We start from the raw sequence: 23,832 nt of genomic DNA, 5'->3' as shown, positions 1-23,832 counted from the left end.
TTTCCCCCTAAAATCTGAGAAGGTAGCAAGAAACAGTTGTGTTTAGAACAGTTGCATTTGTTTAGGTTAAAGGTTTTTTTGTTTGTTTTTCTTCCAGGAGAGAATGCACCCAGTAGTTAGCTGGAGGTAGTGGATGGAGCTGGGAGAGGCTAATGTTATCCTAGAGCATTCATCTGAGTTACAGAACTGGAGACAAAGGGTTTGGGAGGAAAAAGGATTGTTTGCCAAAATTAAAGGTCTTCGTTATTTTGTGCAGCCCTAAAGATCATACTGGAATAAGCTTGAATTAAAATCTGTGTTTATTAAAACTAAACTAAAATATTCTATTTTAAAAAGGAGACTCTGTCCTGAAATTCCATATTGGGAATTAAAAATTCCTCTTCAAGAGCCACAGTTTTCTAGTTTGGGTCTAGATCTCAGTGTGTCAAAACCCCATGTTCTGCTGAGGGTCTATTCAGTCCCTTGCAAGCCCTGAAAAGTGCTGAAAGAAATGTATGTTTTTATCATGAGAAATCAGATGTTTTGGCTTTTCAGCTGCATAGTACTTTGTTCTTCAGTTTGAGCCACCTGCTTACAGACTTTCTTTGCATTGGGGTTGTGAATAGAGCATGCACTGGTCTTGAGGGGAGACCACCTATGGCAGGGAGTTGCAGGCTCTGCCTGCTGGACACAGACTGGTATTTACATTTTGGTTTTCTTTTTTTAATCTTTCTTTCTTTTTTTTTTTTTCCTTTTTTCCTTTTCCTTACTACTGTGTCATCACTGCAGTTTATCATGAAACCCCAATCCCAATCTGGCACCCTTAAAAGGAGGTGAAAATTAGTGATGAAGATATTATCTGCCTACTCCAAGGAATATTCTGGACAGTAGGTTTTAAAAACTTTAAATAGTTTAAATTTAACTGTGGAATAAAGAAAACCCAAAATCATTACAATGCTGTAGAGACCTGTTTTTCTGCGTACCTCTTAATAGTTTGATTTCTAAGCATCTGCAAAAATAAAATAAAAGTTAACTTCTATGTTTATTAGTTTAGTAAAATCAAACACCAAGACACGTAATGATGGATTTCAGAGAGAAAATATCAAATATATTTGCAGCCTGTCAGAAAGTGTCTTATACTGTGTGTAGGTTTACAATTTTCATTTTGTTTTTTAAGACTTGGAGCATTTAAATATTTTAGACATCTGAGGACAGAAACCTGTTTTCAGCTCCTGGAATTGATTTTTGCTAGCTAGAAAAAGGTCTGCCTCTCTTTTATGAGACACAGTGTTAGACAGTAATGCCACAGAGGGATTTTTTGTGTTTTATAACTGCTAATCTCTGCCAAAACAGCAGCTCTTCTGTGAGTATCAGTAACTTGAAAGAAAAGACATGTTCAGAGCATTGAATGTGGTACTTTTTGGTGTAAAGCTCCTGTTACACCACGCTGCCTACAGCCTCACAAAGAGGATTACACAGGCCCTGTTGTGTCTCCTTTTTTGAAATAATTTTGCCTGTGTGCAAGACAGAGGTCTGGTAGAGGTGATTTTTAGCTTTAGCTTTTTTTAATTGTTCTTACTAAGTCTAGCTGGAATCACTTTGTGCTCTCTCCTTTCTTTTCCATTATTTCAGTAGCTTAGAGCAGCCACGTCTGCAGTGCTTGGGTTTCAGTGCTTTATCCACGTGTTCTCATGGCAGAAGCAAAAAAATCACATTCATTCTGTGAAAGGAATCCTGCAGGTTGTGCCCCAAACCGCAATGAAGTAACTTCCCATGTAATTAGCTAGTGCAAAGTTGAGGGAAAGGCTAGCCCCAGAGGAACAGGCAGTAGCAGCTACCCATGTTTGTTACAGCAGTCATCTCATTCCTCCTTCCCATCCTGCTTGCCTCCTTCTCCCTGCACATTGCATAGCTCTATGTGCAGAGGCATGGCTGTAGTAAGCGTGCGTGACTTGTCCTTGCGAAGCGTTTGGCTCTCTGCTCTCCTGTTGAACTATTGCACTAGTAACCTAGTGGATGAGAAGTTCTTGTGGCTGCCAGGGTGGGTGAGACCACAGTGAAAACAGCCTGGAGATCTGAGAGCATCCCTTCCAAACAGCTTCCAAGAAAGGTAAAAATCTGCGCAGGGAAAAAAAAAAAAAAATCTCTGCTGCTGTTCTGTGGTTCTCCTGTCCTGGGCAGGTGGCAGTTGTGCCTTAGGAGTAAGGAGGGTCCTTTTATATCTATCTGTTCACATTAGTACAAATGACTAATGCTCTTCTTTTGCACACAGTTGTTATTTAAATGTCAAAGGTAGCAATTCTAGGGCAAGCAGTCATGCTGTGACTCAGTTTAGGTAAGCACCGGGAGACATTAAAGAAAATGGGAGTTTGTAGCCAACTTCAAGTAAAGCGCTGTGGGGTGTGTTACTGGTCTGTGTCCTTCAGCACCTCCTACAGCAACTACAGCCCTGGGGAGGTGTGTGGGGAAAGGCTGAGGAACCATGTTGCTGGGAGGAGGCTCTTGTGGAGCTGGGAGAACTGTAAGGCCCCGACCGACAACGTGTGTTACTGAGGAGGGAGGAGTACTTGACATTCATTTGCCCACTGGAAAATAGAGAGAGAGCTGGAAGTTCCTTCTGACCATTCCCTGAGGAACTGAGCCTTAACTTTTACATTTTGGCAACTGTGCCGAGAGCACTGAGAGGAGCGCTGCAGTGAGATAAAACCCTCTCCTCTCTGGCTGCCTTCACCAAATCCCAGGCTAGGTATGCAAAACTGGTAAAAGCTCCTGGGAGGAGAGCGTGGGAGGCCAGGGGCTGGATCCCTCCCTGTGGTGAAGGACATGCTTTCATCGTGAGCTCCATGCCGGGCTCTGTGACGGCAACCTCTGGCCTTTCCCGCAGACCGAGACCATGGGAGCTGCTTGTGCCGGTGCAGGGAAGGAGAGGGGCTAATGCATGCCTTTGACCATATAGGCAGTAGCAGATATTTGAGTTCTGCATGTACAAATGTCTGTTATCTTCTTCAGAGAAGTGGAGCCTAGAAATAATCAAATGATCATGTTGTATATTCATTGCCTGTGACACTGTCCTTTAGGGTTTGTAAGGTGCAGGTCTGTACAAATTGGTATGCTACAAGTTAAAAATAATGAATCTGATGCATCTTTATACTGCCTGCTTTGATCTCCTTGTGCTCTGCTAAGCTGTTCTTCTCCCAACCAAAAGGAGCCAGACTCTGTGTGATAATGTTCATCCTGTCTCCTTGCCCACTCCATGTGTGCACACAAGCTGCATATTTTACTTTAGAAATGGCAAATTTGGGTCACAAGTTCAGCAGTTAAAATGATGATTTTACCACATCCTGATTGCACAGGAAGCTTATTTTTTAAAAAGCTGATAAGTTGAGTCCTCCAGATTTTGTCAAAACAAAAAGCAAAGCAAGCTATTTAAAGCTGCAAAGAGACTTGGATTCTCACACGATCAGTTTGCCACTTTTGTCTCACAGTGCATATGTTTAATTTAAAGTGAAAGTCTTGCAGCCTGCTCCTGTGCTACCTGGACTAACCTGCTTCCTATGATCACCAGACTGTGATGATAATCTGAAAAAAAATATTTTCCCCATTATGTTAAGAAAAGTTGTGGGGTTTTTTTCTTGGTTAGCTGGGTCAGGTTTTTCTGAGGAAGAATTATTTCTTCATTAATTGGGGAAAAGAATTATACAGTACCATTTTTTTCCAATGAATAGGTGATAACTTTTTCTCATTGTATAACATCCAAACACATTAAAAAAAATTGTGCCAAATATTCATGTAGTAACTGCAAGACTTTCACTTGTGCAGTGGTACTTAAAGGAAAGGAGCCAATCAATTTGGTAAGCAATGTGGATGCTCAATAGCAAGGAGTGGGAGACATTGACTGTTATTGTGTTAGATGAAAAGAAATGAGAGACCTTGTTCATAATGTAACAAGAGACCTAAAATGTGCTGTGCAAGTCATGAGCAAGGTGCAAAGCATTTAACAAATGCTATTTTGTTTAAATGCAAGGTACTACAAAATAATGCTAGTGCTGGATTTCATGTGTTCAGACTCAAGCAGTCATTTTTAGAGTCAGATTTTGTGCAGTGTAATCAGTTGTTGCTATTCATATTATTAATACATATCAGCTACAGCACTTTACCTTTCAGATATTCAGTTGCACAGAGCAGGCCTTGGTGCTTGTACTGTGAAGTGGCAAAGATATGTAAATATCATCTGGCCTGAAGTGAGAAGACTTCTGTTTTGATGCTGAAGTAATGCATCATTTCAGTACATACCCTTTGAGAAAACAATGTTGAGTGGAGTGATGGACAATGTGTGACAGGCAACAAAACATAATGAAAACTGGAACCTTCTGAGGATCTGTATGTCATAGTGTGATTGTTATTAAATGGTAAAATAACCTGCTCAGCAGTCAACAATACTGATTTTGTCTTTTTTCTCTTGTAGGAATGTTTACCCTTGCAGAAGTTGCATCGCTCAATGACATCCAGCCAACTTACCGTATCTTGAAACCATGGTGGGATGTATTTATGGATTATCTAGCTGTTGTTATGTTAATGGTTGCCATTTTTGCTGGAACCATGCAGCTGACCAAAGACCAGGTGGTCTGCTTGCCAGTTTTGCAGTCTACTGTAAATTCAAAAGCACAACCCGGCACGTCAGGGAAGGCTGACTTTACAACTGTTGAAACAACCACTGGTCAAGGAGAAGAAGCATCAGTGAGAACGGTTTCCTTCGGAAGTGTCCCTACTGTAACACCTGACGTACCCCTGAGCAGAGCTACCTCTTCTCAGTATCAACCCACTGAATCAGGCCAGGAGGTGAAGAAGGAGCAGAAAGATTCTTCAGGCCGTAAAACAAATTTGGATTTTCAGCAATACGTATTTATTAACCAGATGTGCTATCATTTGGCTCTTCCTTGGTATTCAAAGTATTTTCCCTATCTTGTTCTCATCCATACTATCATTTTAATAGTCAGTAGCAATTTTTGGTTCAAGTACCCCAAGACTTGCTCAAAGATTGAGCATTTTGTGTCTATATTAGGGAAGTGCTTTGAGTCCCCTTGGACTACAAAAGCATTGTCTGAAACTGCATGTGAGGACTCAGAGGAGAACAAACAGAGGTTAACTGGTGCCCAGTCCCTGCCCAAGTATGTTTCCACTAGCAGTGATGAAGGAAGCCCAAGTGCCAGCACTCCCATGATAACAAAGTCTGGCTTCAAATTTTCAGCTGACAAGCCAATGATCGAGGTTCCCAGCGTCACTATTTTAGATAAGAAAGATGGAGAACAAGCCAAAGCGCTGTTTGAGAAAGTCCGTAAGTTCCGGGCTCATGTGGAGGACAGTGATCTGATTTACAAGCTCTATGTAGGCCAGACTGTCATCAAGACTGTCAAATTCATATTTATTCTCTGCTATACTGCAAACTTTGTCAACACCATTAGTTTTGAACACATCTGCAACCCAAAAGTGGAACACCTGATTGGCTACACACAGTTTGAATGTACACACAACATGGCTTACATGTTGAAGAAGCTGCTTATCAGCTATATTTCCCTCATTTGTGTCTATGGCTTTATCTGCCTCTACACGCTTTTCTGGCTGTTCCGAATACCTTTAAAAGAATATTCTTTTGAAAAGGTCAGAGAAGAGAGTAGCTTCAGTGATATCCCTGATGTCAAAAATGATTTTGCATTTCTCTTGCATATGGTAGATCAGTATGACCAGCTGTATTCTAAGCGATTTGGTGTCTTCTTGTCAGAGGTAAGTGAGAACAAACTACGGGAAATTAGTTTAAACCATGAATGGACTTTTGAAAAGCTGCGGCAACATGTTTCCCGCAATGCCCAGGACAAGCAAGAGTTGCATCTCTTCATGCTATCAGGGGTCCCCGATGCAGTGTTTGATCTGACAGACCTGGATGTGTTGAAACTGGAGCTGATTCCTGAAGCAAAAATCCCTGCAAAAATTTCCCAGATGACAAATCTTCAGGAGCTTCATCTGTGCCACTGCCCTGCGAAGGTCGAGCAGACTGCCTTCAGCTTCCTCCGGGACCACTTGAGATGCCTTCATGTGAAATTCACAGATGTTGCAGAAATTCCTGCGTGGGTGTATTTGCTTAAAAACCTCCGTGAATTGTACTTGATAGGCAATTTGAACTCTGAAAACAATAAAATGATAGGGCTTGAATCTCTCAGAGAGTTGAGACACCTTAAAATTCTCCATGTGAAGAGCAATTTGACCAAAATTCCCCCCAATATCACAGATGTGGCACCACATCTGACAAAACTAGTCATTCATAATGATGGCACTAAGCTTGTGGTACTCAATAGCCTTAAGAAAATGACTAATGTTGCAGAGTTGGAGCTGCAGAACTGTGAACTGGAGAGAATTCCCCATGCCATCTTCAGCCTCTCTAACTTACAGGAACTGGATTTAAAGTCAAATAGCATACGCACAATTGAAGAAATCATCAGTTTCCAGCACTTAAAAAGATTGACTTGTTTAAAGCTGTGGCACAATAAAATAGTCAACATTCCTTCCTCCATTACCCACATAAAGAATTTGGAGTCTCTTTATCTCTCCAATAACAAACTCGAATCCTTACCAGCCGCAGTGTTCAGTTTACAGAAACTTAGGTGTTTAGATGTAAGCTACAACTCAATCGCATTGATTCCAGGGGAAATAGGTTTGCTTCAAAATCTGCAGCATTTTCACATCACAGGAAACAAAGTCGACATTTTGCCAAAACAGTTGTTTAAATGTGTTAAATTGAGGACTTTGAGTCTGGGACAAAACTGTATTACCTCAATCCCAGATAAAGTTAGTCAACTGTTGCAGCTGACTCATCTGGAACTGAAGGGAAACTGCTTGGACCGTCTGCCAGCCACTCTGGGGCAGTGTCAGCTTCTCAGGAAAAGCGGGCTCGTGGTGGAAGATCACCTCTTTGATGCTTTGCCCTCAGAAGTTAAAGAGGTGTTGAATCAAGACACAAGCATTCCCTTTGCTAACGGGATTTAGGCTGAGGTGAAATGATCCGGTAGCTGACTTTCCAAAAGGCAAATGCTAAAAAGTATGGCAAGCGTGAGACCATGCATTTTAGAAAGCAGAATTCCTTGGAAGGCAGGACTACTAACAGGATTAGAAGAGGTGTAACTGAGTGTTCAATGTTTGCAGTGTTTTAAAAGATTATTTCCAAAATTTTGAGAGGATAAAGAACCTTAATAATCTCAATTCTTTTTTCCTTAATTTGTTTGTAACTTGGATGCTGCCGCTTTTGAATGTTTACAAATTCGCTTGCCTGCTTAAAGTAAATGATTAAATTGATGACCTTTTCTTACTATGCAAGTTATTCCTTAAGGTCTGGATTTACTTTAGTGCATTATGGGAGGGGGAAACAAGGACAAGTGTTGTATACGGTATGGTTCTAACAGCACTTGAAACACATGTTGATGTGTGTGGTTAGTGTTTAGCCATCCTCAGCAAGTGAAACCAGTTTGGCTGTGCTTTGAACTGCACCGGAACCACCATTTTCCTGCATTAAGGTATATGGTTTGCATCAGGCCAAGTGTGTTTGCCTTCATTCTTCATCCTCAAGGCCTCATGTTGTTGGGTGAGATTTCTTCTGTGGTCCAGTGTGCTACTCCTTCACACCGGCAAAGACTAGTCACATTCCCACAGCTGGTCTCCCCCTCAGCTTCCATAACGCTCCTCTGTCCCATGCAGCAGTGGGTAGTAAAAGGGAGAATACTGCCACTTGGCTTTCGAGTTGGGGATAGTTTTGATATTTGAACTGTTTTGCAAGGTGACTTTGAAAGCCATTAAACACCAAGTGACTTTACTGCTCATGTTTTGCTCCTCTTCTGAGTTTTCATCTGGGAAACTCAAGGCATTTTATGAGTTGGTGATTATTTCGTTTCACAGCCCTTGCTTAGGAACTGGGGTGTCTGTTCCATTTACGAGACTAATGACTGAGACATAAGAGTTACAATTTACCCAAACATGATTTAGCTTTATCATCTATTGTGGTGTGTCTTTCACATCTGGACTTTAACCATAGGACCACCCTTCTCCCCCACCCCAGCCCAAGTAATTTGATGTTTTTGAACACTTACGCACTGTTAGAAAACCCGGTGTGCCAGATAAAGTCATCAAATAAAGAAAAAAGCAGACAGCAGTGAGCGTGGGATTTTTTTTGGATGGGTTTTTTTGGTGTTGTTTTTTTAACTGAGTTTGCATTGCCAGAACCATTAAAGAAATATAATCCATTAAATCTGCAAAATCATCAGTTGTAAATCTTGGCCATTTACATTCCATTTGTGCAGAAAAGAAGTACTATGCTGGGAGATGATTACATGATTACTCATGGTTTAAACACAATTCCCTATTGTAGTGTGGTCAGGACTGAACTAGTCTGTAGTTCAAGGGACTGTTCTTTTCACACAGAAATCCTCATGCACAGCGATTTCTACTGTAACTTCACCAGAGCTGGCCTGACTTACACCACTATTAATGAGGGGATAGTTTAGGCCTAGGGGCATTGAGCAGTCAGGAACATTTCAAGTACTGCTCTTATGAATCTTGCACATTTTATTGTTAATCATTTACTGTTAGTCATGCTGGGAGGACTGTCCTCAGCTGTAGGTAGCAGTCTCTGAATACATACCTGCACCATATGTTTGTGTATATCAGAAGACCAGCTTATGAATAGTCGTTTTCCCACTCCTTTTGGGGATACAGTCTGTTTTCCACTTGCCAGCTGGTAGTAAACTTGGGATGTTGACAGTTCTGCAACACCAAGTTGCAGGTTTGGCAGAATACTTGCAGTTACTGATCTGTCCTCCACTGGGAAATTTAGTGCTAATCCTCAGTATTTTTTTTAAGTAGACGTTAAGGCTGCAGTGGGGTTTTTTTGTTGTTGTTGTTTTGTTGTTTTTTTAAGAAACTCTTTCATGTGTTTATTTTTTGCACATAGATCACTTTAAAATTGCTGGACTATTGACTCTTCAGAAAAACTGTGGAATATACTGTTGGTGTATGCTTTGTATTTGCTGTTGAGTGTCATTTCAACTTCCAAGAAATTGTGTAGGAGGTAGGAAGAGTTGGAGGATGACAAAGTAATTAAAATATTTAGAAAAGTAGTTCTATTTTTCATCTTTTTTTCTTATTTTAATAGCAGAGTTGCACAGAATGCGGCCGTGGATTGATCCAGCTTTTAAAAGCTTTTTTTGATGTTTCCGATTCTCCTGCTGTCCCTACTGATGTTCAAAAAATAAGTCCATGTCCACTTCCTATGAATATGGTATACGTAATTTAGACCACTGTTTTGACTAGTTATTAGCCACTTGTACTTCTTTAGACAACTTCCTCCAAAATAAGTATACGTTAAAGTTAATTTCAGGCTTGTGATGCTTGCTCAGCATAAACTCCATTCTTGTTTTTAGGAGAGCTTTCTCAGAGTGGGGAGGAACTGCCCGTCATCCCCATGTCACCTCCCCCCAGTCCTTCCTCCTCTTTGTGACTGTTCATAATGTTCCAATTTCCTGCGTGTCAGCTGACACAGTCTTGCTTTAAAGTCTTGGAAGTTCATCTCTTTTCCATGTAAGGCATGTGAAATATATTTTGCATTTCTATTTGATTTAATAAATAAGATGTTTATATCTTCCTCTAATCTATTTTTTTTTAATGGGGGAAAAGTGTGTTTGCGTAGTAAAATCTTGAGTAAAAAATTTCAAGTATCTTATGGTGAACTTGTTCTGTGGTACCTATAATCTAAGAAGGAAGAGGTATGAGTTGCTGCTCTTAGTAAATCCTGTAGGTATGGTTTCTAACTAGAATTCAGTACTTCAGGATAGGGGTGGTTTTTTTTTTTATGTACATAAACTAAATGACCTACCACTGTTTTTATTTGGCTAATGAAGTTTTGCAGAATATATAAATGGCCCCAGAAGAAAAATTAGTGTGTTCATTCAAATGAGAGGAAGTAGGAGTTTCCCATCCTGTTTGCTCCTGCCTCTGTCACCCATTTCTGTGACGATCCATTAGTTTTTCAATAAATTGTCCATTTGGAAGGTGTTTCCTGTGATGCAAACAGAGCTATGGTAGTTCTGAGCAGGCATGAGGCCTCTTGGTGTCAAGAGAGGATGCTGACACTCGTGAAAGGCTCTCTGCTGCTAAATAAATGGCTTTGCAGTCCTGAGCTGCCCTCTCTGGTAGCAAAGGGGGGAGCCCAGACACTTTAACTCATGTCTGGTTATGGGGGATCTGCTTTGTGGACTGTATTTTTAATAAAAAACTTACAGAAATAGCTGTTCTGTATATTGTGTTTCCATGGATGCACACAGAAATTAGTGGTGTACGGTTACGTGAAGGTAATTGGCTAGCTAGACTGTGATTCATTCACTTAAAGTCCAGTTAAACAAATGAGGTGCTCCTACAGCTGTGGTGTTGACCATCATTCTGATTTCCTGCAGTAACAGATTTTTGGTTGTCAGACTTCTTGGTTCTCAAGACAGGGAGCTGTGCAGGAACCTGACAGTCCTGAGTACAATTCTTCTGCAGCTTGTTGTGAACATGAAAAATGAGGCTTCTGTTGGGTCTGTGGGATGTGAACTCGTGAGAGCACTAAAGATGAGAACAAAAGCCTCAAATTTGCTGAGGCATCCCAGTGTTGACGGCACAGTGGCAATGGGCTTGAGGGTAGCTTATCTGGGCTGCTGTCACCCAGTGTGATGGGATTATTGCATGTGCAACAACTGGCCTTGAAGATAACATAAGAGCATGGCACTGCTCTTCAGTCCAAAGCAAGGAGGGAGGCTGAACCTGTGACTTTAGACCTACTTTTGGTTTTGGCACTACCTTCTCCTCACCTGGGGAAAATGACATTAAAAAGATTTAAATTTCCTGTCTATAAGCTGGGGATTCTTTAATGGAGGTAAAATGCATGAATGATTGTGAAAAACAAATCCTGTAGAAATGAGGTCATGTAGAAAGATTCAGGAGGCACAGGCAGTCTCATCATTAGCTGCATGGCAGAGCTCTATCAACGCGTTTCTAATGTGTGATCCCAGAACAATTTGATGTGGGCAGCAAACTATCATAGGCAGGACTAGAAAATACCTCAAGATGTCTTCAAGCCTGCCACCCTGCCTCATGCAGAAATAAGGTTCCTTAACTCATTCCTGCGAGACGTTTGGCAAGATGTAGGAACGGGTTAGACAGTGATGGAGATTCCAGCCTCTCTAGGCAAGCTGTTTCCTTAATCATCTTCCCCATTGAAGAAACACTGCTAGAATCTTAGCCAGACAGCAAATGCTGACGCTCTGTTAAGGCCAAACCAAACGATTAGAAATGTATTAATCTATTTGCTTGCAGAAATACAGACTGAGACAGACTTCTGCGTGGACGCATTGTGTCCCAAGCAGTGTGGGAGGACTGAAGTTTGGGATTCCTTTGAAAAGAGCTCTGAGGAACAGCTAGCATCAGTTTGGTTACAGATACAGTGTAAGAAGCTGCATTCTCCAATGATGGCAAGTCTATCCGCAACTGTGGTGTGATGCATTTATGGCTGGTCTGTGTCATCTTAGGCTGATGGTTGATATCCCTGCCCTTGCAAAGCCTGGGTGGTCTGTTTGTTCAGAAAGACATTTTGTGAAGGCATTTAAATAAAATGTTTCTTGAGCAAGTTTGCTGTAGGAACATGCAAGGTGATCCTTAAGATTACCAGAATTGAAAGAATTGAGACAAATTCTGTAGTGTTTTTAACCTTGGCATTAACCCCTTGCCTCCCACTGTGAATTGATAAAATAGCTGTACAAACTACTGATGAGCTTACAGGGTTCGCAAATGATTGGCAATTTTAGCACTACAGAAGAGTTCCCAGTTCAGGCTGTCCACTTGTTCTTGTACAGTGTGTTCAGCACTTAAACTGAAGGCATCAAACATTGACGTTGCAAAACCCTGCAGGCTTATGCTGTGACCAATTTCCCAGGACTGCAAATCATTCCCCATGCTGCTAAAGGAAGGGAAAGCTGTGTTACTGAGTACAGTTGCTTCTGTAGCAAGATGAAGCTTTAGAATTAAGCTGAGAAACAGATTTTTCCAAGCTGATTACAAACATGCACCCATTCCATGATAAAAGTCATGAGAGATGTCGTTTCTGGCAGAGATGCTGAAAATAGTTCCTGTAACTCAGCCAGGCATGGGTGCAGAAGTGGCAGCTCTTTAATGCTGCACATCAACACAATACAACTCAAATGAGGATCTTTAAAACCACACGCACTGGAGTTTGGCCAGGCTGCATCTCTCCCTTCCCTGAAGAGAACAGCCCCTAAGCCCTTTTGCAATTACTACAGGCAGGACCTTTGTTCTGTCTTGCCTCCAACAGCACGTTGCCCCTTGATGCTGGAGGTAACGTAGGGTTATTGGTTTAATAATGACTGTTTGGGAAGAATGCCATCTTCTAAATTAACACCACAGCCGCTTGCAGGAAGTCTTCCAGCACAGAGCAGGTCTGTTCCCATAAAATGAACATGTTGTGCCCATAAACAACAAAATCTTGAGTTGGGACTGGGTTGTACCGACCATTAGGAATAAATGCATGAACACATTGGCTGTTCTTTTAACCAGTTCTGGGTAGTTTTGCTGCTTCAGGTGGTTTGTAAAAGTGGATTTAAAGACCTTTTCCCTAACACCGTCCAGCAGTCTGGAGCCAACATTCCTGGCCAGAGGGTGTTGCTGGAGCTGCCCTGGCAGAACTGGGGTGGGAAAAGGCCTGGGTGCCGTGGCTGCTGCCAGCACCCTGTGGAGGCTCCCCTCTGCTGGGGCAGCCAGATTTATCTCACTCCTTCTGAGATGTCATCTATGGGAGTTGCCACACAAGATTGTGTCCTTAGCTACAAAATAAAGGGAATGCCGTTGAATGTGACGTATTGCTAAGCAACGTGTCTGAAGGATGGGGATTGTGATAACAGGAGAAAATGCAGAATAAGAAGGGGGAAAAAAAAGGGAATAAATAGTCCTGAGAGGAGGTAGAGCCCCCATCCCCAGCTTGGAATTTCAGAAGTTTTAGACAGTGTAAAATCTGGAGTGCAAGTTACAGCTGCCTTTGCCTAAAGCCAAGCTCAAACCTTCAGGGCACCCTATGACTCTTTGCCTTTTTTTTTTTTTTTTTCCTTTACTTCTGTCTCCCCTGTCTCTGAGACAGGCCCTTAGGGTGCCTGTGCAGCTGCTGCTTGTGTGCTCTCCTTCCCCTCCTGCTCCTGTGCAAGTAAGTATCTGCGATAAGCTTGTCCCTGCAGAACCGTTAACACTTATCCCAGCATGGCCATGCCCAGGGCTGCCGGTCTTTTCCTGGCTGCGTGCTCGGCAGTGCTCTGCAGAGAAACCCTGGGTGCTATCGGGGGCCAGAGTCTAATCTTGGAGCTGCAGCTTCCCCTCTTGAAGGGATTCTCCCTCCTCCAGCCGGCAGGTGATACCCACGTGGGGCAGAGCCCTGCCAGCTCAGGGAGGCTGAAGCTCCCTCCTGGCTCCCAGCCTGCTGCTCCGGGACCGCTGCATGGAAGCACTGCAGAGCAAATGATGCTGGGGCTGGTGGGGTCCTGTCCACCTCCAGCTCTCACGCAGCCTGGGGGAACCGCGCTCTTCCTGCAGCCCTCTGAGGAAAGGGTTTCCATAACATCCTTATGTTGCAATTTCCATAGGCATCCCCATGGCTCCCGCTATTGTATATCCTAACAGCCTCCCCTGCCTTTTTTGGAAATGGGGTTGCATGTTTCTTGCCCTGTTCATAAAGGATGTAGAGAGCACCTGATGATTGTCGCAGCCCTCTCTGCAGCGAGTGCTTCTTCTCTGCCCTAGGTTAAACCCCATCCTTCAGCCTTTCTTCATGTGTTGTTTGGGTGTGTTTGTTTTGTAACTCCTGTCGCTCTCTCCTCAGTCGTCTCGGTTTATTGAGTTCGGTAAAATTAGCAGTCTGTAGTGGGACGTGGGACGTGGGACCTGGGCTGAGCCCTCCCAGCATAGAGCCGCTGACCCCAGGGACACAGCCAGAACGAGACTCCCCAGGAGCAATGGTGTTGTGCTGTGTGTCTGGGTTGCCCAGCCCTCCTGCTTTTACCCCTCCTGAGCGGGCAGCCCTGCGGAAAGCCTGGTCACATCAACTTCCTGGCATCCTCTGCAGAAAGAGAATTCGGAGGCAGTTTTGCACGGTGTCTTTGGTCCGATGGCGGAGCAGGGGAGAGCAGCAGGGTGTTGCATGGCCTCCGAGTGCCTCTGCTCAAGGGCAGGTGATTCTGCTGCTCTTGTTCACTGTTTGGCTTCTCCAAGGTCCAGGGGATATATCTGAAGGTGGTGGTTGGTGTCCAAGCCTGCCGGGCTCTTATCTATCATGAGAGTTTTATTGTGGACTTCTTCCCATGCTGCACCTGCAGTGTAGCTGCAAAGATGTCCTATGGATGTGAAATGCTGGGCAAGTGGAGACTCCCAGTGTACGTCCAGGTCTGTAGGGCTGTAATGCATAACAGAGCTGGAAACAAGATGCCTCTCAGGACCTCAAGTTTTAATCTATTAAATTGGGAAACGTGCTCAACAAAAGGCAAAGGCCAGCTGAGTTGTTAAATTGATTGCTGTCAGTATCGATGGTTACGTGTATTTGAGACCTAAGAAAATGCCACCATGGTCTGACCCAGGAGAGTGAGATACGTTTCTAGCCTTCTTTGTACTAAAATCTAGTTAAGTAAATTGGCTTTAAAATTGAGTGCGTTAAATGGGTATGAGGCGGCGCTGTCCCTGCAAGCCAGCACTAGTGTGGATGAATAATTCCCACACTTAGTACTTCGGAAAGTTCCTCAAACCTTGAAAGCTATTTATGGCTGAGTGCGTGTCCCTCTCACTGCAAATTGCAGCCTTCACACAGAGCGTGGGTGTTTTCCCCAGGTGCTGGTGGTCTTGAAACCACAGTGATCCAGTGTCATCTCTGCTAGACAGAGGTCAGCTCCAGGAGCCCCCACAGGCATTGCATAAGGAGCCTCAGCGTGTCCTCTCTCAGGGACTGTTCTTTCAGTTTAAAACCAGTAAAGCTGACAGGCTGCAGTTTTGAACTAGAACTCTACAGAAGAGGCCTTAATTAAATCATTTTTCTGAAGTAATTAAAAGACTGCAAAATGATCATGTAGGCAGCAGTGCTGCACCACATTTTGAAACCTGCCTTTCTCCTCCCCGCCAGGCAGTCAACCTAAGCTTGGCCACCTCTTCACTGACAGAGCAAGTATGCTCCCAGCCGGGGTGTCTCTGCAGGAGTTAGCCCAGAGAAGAACTACACCCACAGTGAAAGGCAAGTGCATCTTCAGAGGAAGGCATTCCAGGTTATGATCCCATGTAGACAAGGTCCTTGTGCCTGTGGGGCTTTGTTTATCTTTGTGCTTGCATTGATCAGACTTAGCAACGTGTTTAACTCTGAATATATTCATTTAATTAAATGCTTTTAACATTCATTATAGGGCCGCTAATTGCTGACTCCCCCAGAGGAGCTCAGCAGCAGACGGCATGGGGTGTGAAACACGGGTGAACAGCCTGGGTGGGACTCAGAGGGTCCCAAAATGAGCGTTTTAGCTTTACAATCTGCTGCTCTCTCCTCACCAGACTGAGAAAGGGCTGGCTTGGAGGATACCTCTGAGATCGAGCGTTGCTGCAGTTTTGTTAGGCTGCAATCAGTACTCCTGGAAGCCTGAAGGGCTGCTGCTATTATTAGCAGAATGTTGGCAGTGTGATTAGGTCTGTGCAAGACTTAAGTTCAAAGAAGCTTAAAGGATGAACAGACAGATGCAGAATGGACTTAGGCACTGCATATTGTAAAACTGTGGCAGTCCTATGTGATATGGTGTGTAGATGCTGGTTCTCTACTTGTTGTTACCCTGCTGGCTGCAGCACTTCCAGTGCTTAGCAGCTAACGGGCCTCAATGTGAGCTACTGCTCCTTGGTGTATGAGAGTGGAGTGTGCCAGGGTGGCCAGGAGTGCCACATCTCCGTGCTGGGATGCGCAGCAGGGCTGGGCGGGTTTACGGGGGTTTGGGGTAAAAACGCCCTGAGCCCCAAGGCCATTGGCCCTCAGCAGCCCCATTGCCTGCAGGGCTGGCTCAGTTCGTGTCAGTAGCTGTGAATTACACGTCTTGGGAAAGAAAAACAACCCTGTACTGGGTTTAGTACAAAAGTATTTTGGTGTGGTGCTGTTTTGGAGGTTTGCAGCTGTGAAACTCCTCACTGCAGGATAATGAGGGTGCTATGAGTTTTCGTAGTCTCAAGAGGATGCAAAGGAAGTTCATGGGAGAGAACTCCAGGGAGGATTAGTGAATACATGTAAACTGCCTCTGCTGTGGCATGGCCCTGGCTTTCGCCCTGATGTTCCTATTATCTGGAGCATCTCCTTTGGCTGCTGTCAGAACGGGAGGCTCTCTGACAAAATGCCTTGGTGGGGAGCAAACGGCCGCTGCGTGCTGTGCAAGCCTCCTTCCTCCCCTTGGGATGCACCGCAACTATGGCATCTGCTCAAGCCCCAGAGCGCAGCAGCGTGGTTGCTAGCCATGGGCATGGCTTCGATTCCTCCATCATGCCAGCTTTATTATAGGCTGCTTGGGATAACTTTCTGTGATAGAAAAAACTAATTTCTCTGTCCTTCTCTGCCTTGCTTTTGTCCATCCTCCGCAGCACGTACCCTTTTTGCTTTTTCCAGACCATCCTGCGGTGTTGCCTGGGCACAGAGGCACCCTCTGCTCAAAGGGAAGAAGCATTACTCCTTGGTGTAAGCTACAGCCTTTGATAGGTACTTCTTTGTTTGTGTCACACAAACAGGCCCAGACCATGGTATGTGCCCCAGCTGCTTACCTTTGCCGTGTTCAGGGGGCTCCTTGCTGGCAGCGGCCCCTCTCTTTCCTGCCCCGTGCAAGATGCCCTGTCGTTTGCTAGTTCCTGAGCGGTCTGAGCTTGTACAGCCTTCAGAGGCTGGCCACAGCATGGGCTCCTCTACAGGAGGCAGGGAAGGAGCTTCAGGCACTGCTGGCAGAGGATACACCTGCTTGCACAGGAGGATGAGGGACTGCCAGATACCTGCCCCCCTGTCCTCCCTGATTTGTGCCAAAGACGGGAGTCTGCCTCTGGTCTGACACCCGGAGGAGAGGAAGGGATGAAGGGGTGGTGCTTGGCTTTTTCTCATTTTGTGTGTCTCCAGAGCACTGTGCACAAAAGGACCCAGATGGGGCTCCTCCACCTTGCCTGCATGCTGGGGGTTGCTGGCGGGTATGCTGCATTTCGGGGCAGACCAAGCCGAGCATTTTGCAGCTCTTTGGAGTTGACTTTTAAATGCAAAGGTGTTTCCAGCTTGAGCAGAGCAGGGTGGCTCTCACTTTCTCCTGGAGCAGTCACCATGTTTGGAGATGCAGCCCTTGTTTCCTTCTATGAGTTCTCACACAAAAGCAATGGCTAAATGGCTGTCAAAGGCTGGGCTGGTGGAATTCTCCTGTTTCTAATGTTGCAGAGTTGAAGTCAGGCACAGCTTGTGAGATTAATGTGATGATTACAAGGAGTTTGGAACCAGTCCTAACACATCACAAAAAGCAAAGAAATCCTGCAATTCAACATGCTGACTGTTCACAGGGCTGTTCTGCGTCTCTACTGCTCAGCATTCGAAGCTCTGTCCTATAAAGGGTAGGGTTAAATGAGCTCCAGTGAAACCATCCTCCAAAAAATCTGGGATGCTTCTCAGAGCTTGATCCCTAGCTGGGGTAGAGGTGAACTGTTTCTGTCCTGACCCCTCTTGATGGACTTTTTTCTGTTCCCAAAATGTTTATTCTCAATTCCTTTGACTTCACATCCAAAATGATTCAAAGCTTGTTTTTTCTAGATGCCTCTTTTGAAAACTGCACACTTGAGCCATTGTGCACAGCAGCTCCAATTTCAACCTGCTAAAAGTTTGACAACAATCTCTGCAGTCTTTATTTTCTCTTCCCTGTGGCTTGGGTTTTGTTTGGGTTTTGAGGATTTTTTTTTCTGGCAGAAATTTCTTTGTCACAGTCAGGCTGACAGTGGCCTACAACATCATTGTTGGATTAAAAGACATATGGCATTTGGGGTGGTCTTTTATATGTTTCTGAATCCCAATTATTTCCCTGTAAGAAACTACAGGCTGTCCTGGAGCTGCTGAAATGAATCACTCAGGTGAATGCTTTTTCTTCTTTTTTGCTGCTAATTTGAAACAGTAAAAAGTCTGGCTTAATCCTTCCTCCCTAATAAAATCTGGTGCAAAACTTCCACTTGTTTGGAGGAATCATTCTACTGCAGCACCCTATTAGTATGTGGGGACCATTTTCTTCCTGAAAGGATTTTACTGTACATTTATGCTAACTTTATCAGAAAAAGGCACCCTCTAAAATTCAGAGCTGAAACCTCAGCCATTTTGGAGATGCTGCCATCCTTCGTTAACTAATTTGCTGGTTTACTGAAGCCACAGGCTTGTGGGGAACATTTCTGTGCCAGACCTTCTCAATGGGCTAGTTGTGCAGGTAAGTGCTCAGTGCTGTAAGGGTTGCAGAATCCAGCCCTTCAGTTTCTGTAATAATATCCTTTTACAAGCTCTAAGATCAGGAGAAGTACCTGTGACATTTTTACTTTGGTGCAGTTCTCTTCAGCAATGAAGGACTGCGTGTATGGGATGTTTACTGGGCAAACACCATGGCTTCAGACTCCTGCAAGTGAAACTGCCTTTATTGATTTTCACTGTCCAAGGCATGCCAACAGCAAATATAAATACAGTATAGAATGTGGATCTTCAAATGCCATTTGGGGATAAATGTTTACAAGGACATGAGTAACAGGCAAAGAAACGTGCTCATGGTTGAAAAATTTCCAAGCTTTATGTTGTCCCTGTCTTTGCTGATCTGGTCAGCCAGGGAAATAGCAGTGAGCGCCTGGCTGGTCAGCCCTGCCATGGTTGCCCAGATCCAGAACTAGGCAGGTAGCAGGCGTAAGGCTGAGAAGGCAGGTTGCTCCTTGTAACTGCTCTGTGTGTTTTGCTGAAGCCTCAAGAGGAGACCCAGCTGGTGATATTCGTTCTGGTGGTGTTGAGAAGCAGACACTAGCCTGCTGGGACAAGATCCAAGACCATCAATTCATTTTCATTTCCTGTGCATCAGTTAGATGGTGAGAGTATTGATTTAATCTGAGAGCTAGAACTGACAAAGCCATATCCATGGTTGCTGATATATAGCTTCGCTTTTCTTGTGACTTAGAGCATCTGGGAAGTGGTTTTAAATGGACAGCTTGTGTATCTTCTTTGAGGACAGAAATGGTGAAGGTCCATGGGGAGACAGTTGCTCTGGCACAGCCCTTGCTAGGCTCTATGCATCCTGGGCAGGTGGGACATTACCTTGGTTGTTGTGGTCAGTTTACAAATTTCTTTAATTTGCTGAAGTAATCAGGCCTGACAGGGCTGTAGGACTTCACAAATAACTTTAATTTTCTTTTTCCCTATCCTTACTCAGATTCTCAGGTGAACATAATCTGAGAAGACGTGAAGCTCTGATTCAAAACCCCACATCCAACAGCTGACATCCTAGGTGACCCTGTCTCACAGGTTTAACAGCAGTCTGGTTTCTGTGTTTTAAATAAATATGTGGGGATCTCTGACCTTCACACACGAGGTAAATGTATATGCCAAGGGAGGATATGATCACAGTGCAGGGTGATGGTCCAGTGCTGCCTTTAATTTGGCTGGTCTGACTAGCAATGGCATGGATGTCAGCAAGAGGTGTTGAGACTTTCTACTTCAAGTGTCTGTAAAAATACCTTTCCTAATGTTGCTGGCATGGCCCTGACTGCACACACAGGAACCCCACCTTCACTTCGTAGCAGGTGGCTGATTCCCCATGCTTCTGGTGCCCAGGAATTTTGCAATTTTTTTCTGTAACTTGGATGGAAAGTGATATTTTGGGTTTTTTTTCTGTGATTGTTGCTTTCACTCTCCTTCCCCTCGTATGTATCTTGGAGAGTTTGTACATCTTAATGAAATTATGCAAAGGGGAGGCGCTGCCCAGAGGAAAGGAGAAAGTGGAAAAAAATTATATAAGCTTCCAGAAATAACATGGAAACCATGTTTTTTTCTGTAGTACTGAAAGCCTGTTCTAGATAAGTGAATTGAAATTGTTTGCAGTCATACCCTGAAAAGACAACATAAGTGTATGAGCGTCTGCTAGGAATGCCCACTTGAGTGGGACCGCCACCTGTACAAGAACTGCCACCAGAAAGTTTTGCTGGCGTAGCCAGGGGTTTTCCAGGGGACAGGCACTGGGATGGCCTCCTGCAAATGCCAGCTGATGAATCACACTTTTCTGAGGCGGTTGTGGAGCAATCTTTGGCTCTGCATCCGAATTCCACTGAACAAGCACAACACAAGAAAAATTCCTTATACATAATATGAGGAGAAAGCTAAAGCCAGTCTAGCCCACATCAGTTCCTGGGGCAGCTGTCTCACATGTGGTCTCTGAACCACCCGGAACTGGAGCTGGCCTTTGTACGTGGGCGTGAGCTGGGCAACCAGAGCACTTGGGGCAGGTTTCAGGTTTTACCCATGGTGTATCCATTTCCAAACCCTGGTATTTTGCATGCAGGAATGCAGCAGGAGGCAAGGCAGACCAATTGCTTTGTGGAGCGCTAATCCTGGCACTCTGAAGCTTGCCCTGGGTATCTGGGACTAACGTTGTGCTAGGCATGTATGTTTGCATTTGATTTTTGCCTCTCATGGAAAAATACATAAACACATAAACCTCACGCTGTAGCTCTCTGCTAGCTCGCCTGTAGTTGCTGGAGCCATAACTGGGAAAGGAGAGAGAAAAAGGAAGAGAGGCATATCTCAGCCACAGGGAAGATCTGGGTCAGAGCCCATAACAAAGCCAGTTCACCAGTGCCCATGGCTGGAGGTGACTGGGCTGGGTGGTGAATGTCAACAGGAAGGCGGAATGTATGCATTTCTTTTTTGTTTGAATCCTGATTTGACCTTTCTGTCCCAGAATGCTTAACATACGCCACTTAGAAGGGAAAAATACAAATCTTCATAGCTCCCTCCCATAGCTACCTAAGATACTTCTGGGCTTTGTGCAGGGGAGTCTCAGCAGTGAAGGAGGTGAATCCATTAACCTGGCAGCAGTTGAGGTTACATGTCCATTGGTAGAAAAATAGGTGAGAAAAATTGAAGCCCCATCACCCCCTCATGCTCAGTTCTGCCCTTCTTCAGAAGGTCCTTTCAGGCGAGCTGATTCAGCTATTTGTGTGGCTGCACATAAACTGGATGAAAGGATGAGATTTTAAAAAGCCCTCGAAAATGGGGGGTTGTGCATTTGTATTAAGATCTATAATCACAGTTAGATGAGGTTACCTGCACTTAAAAGTGCTCCTGGACCACAGACGATGAGGCTGGCTGGAACTGCATGCCCAGGAGGTATATGACCCTGGAGCACGGAGTTGAGTGAAGTCCATGTTTCACTGGCATTTTGAGAAGCAGTCAGCACTGGTTTCAAAGTGCTCTCAAGTATCATGCAGGAAATGTTGACAGATGCTGCAATCCTCACACTGATTAATGTGCTCAGGCTGCAGAGAGCATCTCTACATTCATGCCAGGACTTGAGACCCAGAGTAACAAGTGCAATGGAAGAGGATGAGGAGGAGGAGGAGGAGGAGGAAGCAAAAGCTGATACTAAGCAGATGCTTTCTATCATTTTCTGGATGAGCTGCTTTGGGCTCAGCAGAAGCCGCTGTCTCCTGGCGAGGCAGAGCCATGTTGAGGAGCGGGGCAGGCAGAATTACCAGAGCAGAAGTCATTTTTTCAGACCTTGGAGTGAAGCTTCCCAAGGCAGAGCTGGGGGGATGCGAGACCTCTGTCAGTGCCAAGCTGCTTGTCTCCCTGACACCCTGGGAGCTGCTGCCCTGGCTGCTGACACATGTGGGAGGGTGGTGGGGGCTGGCACAGCACCCACCTTTTGCAGTGGATAAACCTACCCCCTGTCTCCAGACCAAAGCTCCAAAGTGGGTTTAACAGCACAATTATTGAGCTAACAGAGTGTGTTATCAGATGTTTCACAGAAACCAGAATGTTTGGATGTGAGGCTCCTCAGTGCAGATTAATTCAAAGCACAACAAATGGAAAGCACAGAGAAGCATTATTTTCAGCGTTAAATTTTCAGATTGTACTAAACACACACTACATGCACAAACCTGATCCAGAAACATGTGCAGCATATGCAGTTTTTTATGAGCCTTGAATGGTAAAGTGTTTGCTGAAATTTCTATCATCCTTGAAGTGCATGGGAAGTACCATGCACGCTGTATGAGAAAGAGGCTGTAGCTATTTTCTTTTCTTATACATTTTAAAAGATTCTGGATATGTTTCTTGTTTTCATGAAACTATGTAGTGATTCCCCTATAAAATTTCAGTAACCTGGAAATAAACTGTTACACGAAAGTTTGACTGTGTGCCATGGTGTACACACTATATCATAAATCCAGCAAAATCAGATGGCAATTTTCCCTTTCTGCACTATGGGAAAATACCTTCTGCAGATGAGCTTCTTGGGTAATACTCACCACGATAACACAATTTAAGGAAAAAATTGCTGAGCACTCTCATGGCAGGATGTATTGGGCCATGTGGAAATTGTTCTGGAATTAACTACTTTGGAAACACAGGAAAAAAATATCTGAAATATTATGTCAAGCCATATGTTGACATTGTGGTGATTCTACCACAAATCTTGTAACAGTTAGTGTTTGCTGTACACCTCTGCAGTCTGACTCAAGACAGCATGGAAATCTGAGCTTTAAATAACAATAAGAATGATAAATTGAAAATGAGTAAAAACGTTGCTCAGAGTCACAGTGAAAAGTTCAAGAATAAAGCCCAAGAACAAATGTTCAGAAAGTAGCCTGCAAATACAAATAAATATACCCTCCATCTTTTCTTTTTTTCCTCATTTTTAAACTGTGAGTTCACAGCAGTTTTGAGGAGGGAGGCACAGGAGCATGGGCAGCCTTCTACCTCTGTGAACAGTTCCTCTAGGAATCCCTCATCCTAAACTCTTCTAAGCTTACTGCAGCACGGAAGAAAAGGAGATGTGCCCTCTTCTACCCATTTCCCTACAAAAGCAGTAACAAATATGCCACCATGTGCCACTAACTGTACAGAGAGAGAGGGCCAGACATCAGAGTGGATACGGCAGCCTGCTGTCTGTTTTCTTCTGCTCTGGCAGGGATGAGTTTTCTGTTTCTGAAGAGCCCCCTTCATGGGGGATTGCCTGGAGTAGGTCCCTTCCCATCTGGGGGTCTCCTCTTCAGGCTTCTCTTTTTCGTTCTGTAGCAAGCCCATGGATTTGTCTAGACAAACCATAGTGAGAAGAAGGACTAGAAACCAAGATCTTTGGCCTTAGAAGTCCTCAACCACTTCAGCTGTATGCAAAAAATCACCCATTTATTTATTTTTTCCCTAGATGACATGCTTTTTCACATCTCTTTTGTTTGGCATTCTTGTCTTCAGCCACAGTAACCGTATCCTAGTTAATGGTGACTTTTATTTTAAAGGGGCCTGTGTATAAACATGCCTTCATACTCTGAGATAACTTGTCTGACTGCTGCTGTGTGCTGCAAGTGTTATTAATCTTAAGTTTTTTATCTTGGAACCTCACAGTTTCTCGTACATGCTGCTTCTATCTAAAAAGCATTTCAAATATAAATGCACTGGACAAACTTTCTAGGAAAACAGTGTGAATAAACCCTTGCTGTGAATGGCACATTGCTATTTCA

The 23,832-nt window shown here is 44.2% G+C and overlaps 1 protein-coding gene across 3 annotated transcripts in view; it reads left to right on the top strand.

Moving 5' to 3' along the window:
• Window positions 1-10,047, top strand: part of LRRC8D (leucine rich repeat containing 8 VRAC subunit D) — a 55,023-nt gene extending 44,976 nt beyond the window's left edge. The window contains exons 1-2 of one of the 3 annotated variants that reach the window (XM_075039047.1): window positions 2,063-2,089; window positions 4,445-10,047. In XM_075039047.1, coding sequence (XP_074895148.1) covers window positions 4,447-7,017 — 2,571 coding nt within the window. In that variant the 5' untranslated portion in view covers window positions 2,063-2,089; window positions 4,445-4,446 and the 3' untranslated portion in view covers window positions 7,018-10,047. Of the gene's footprint in view, window positions 1-2,062; window positions 2,090-4,444 lie in introns of those variants that run through there. The other 2 variants (XM_075039046.1, XM_075039045.1) reach the window with 2 other exon arrangements.
• Window positions 10,048-23,832: the final 13,785 nt, after the last annotated feature.

Source organism: Buteo buteo, chromosome 10, assembly GCF_964188355.1.
Source record: "Buteo buteo chromosome 10, bButBut1.hap1.1, whole genome shotgun sequence".
Classification (NCBI taxonomy): Eukaryota; Metazoa; Chordata; class Aves; order Accipitriformes; family Accipitridae; genus Buteo; species Buteo buteo.
Note: the sequence above shows the minus strand (reverse complement) of the source record. Positions and strands in the feature narration are given on the sequence as shown.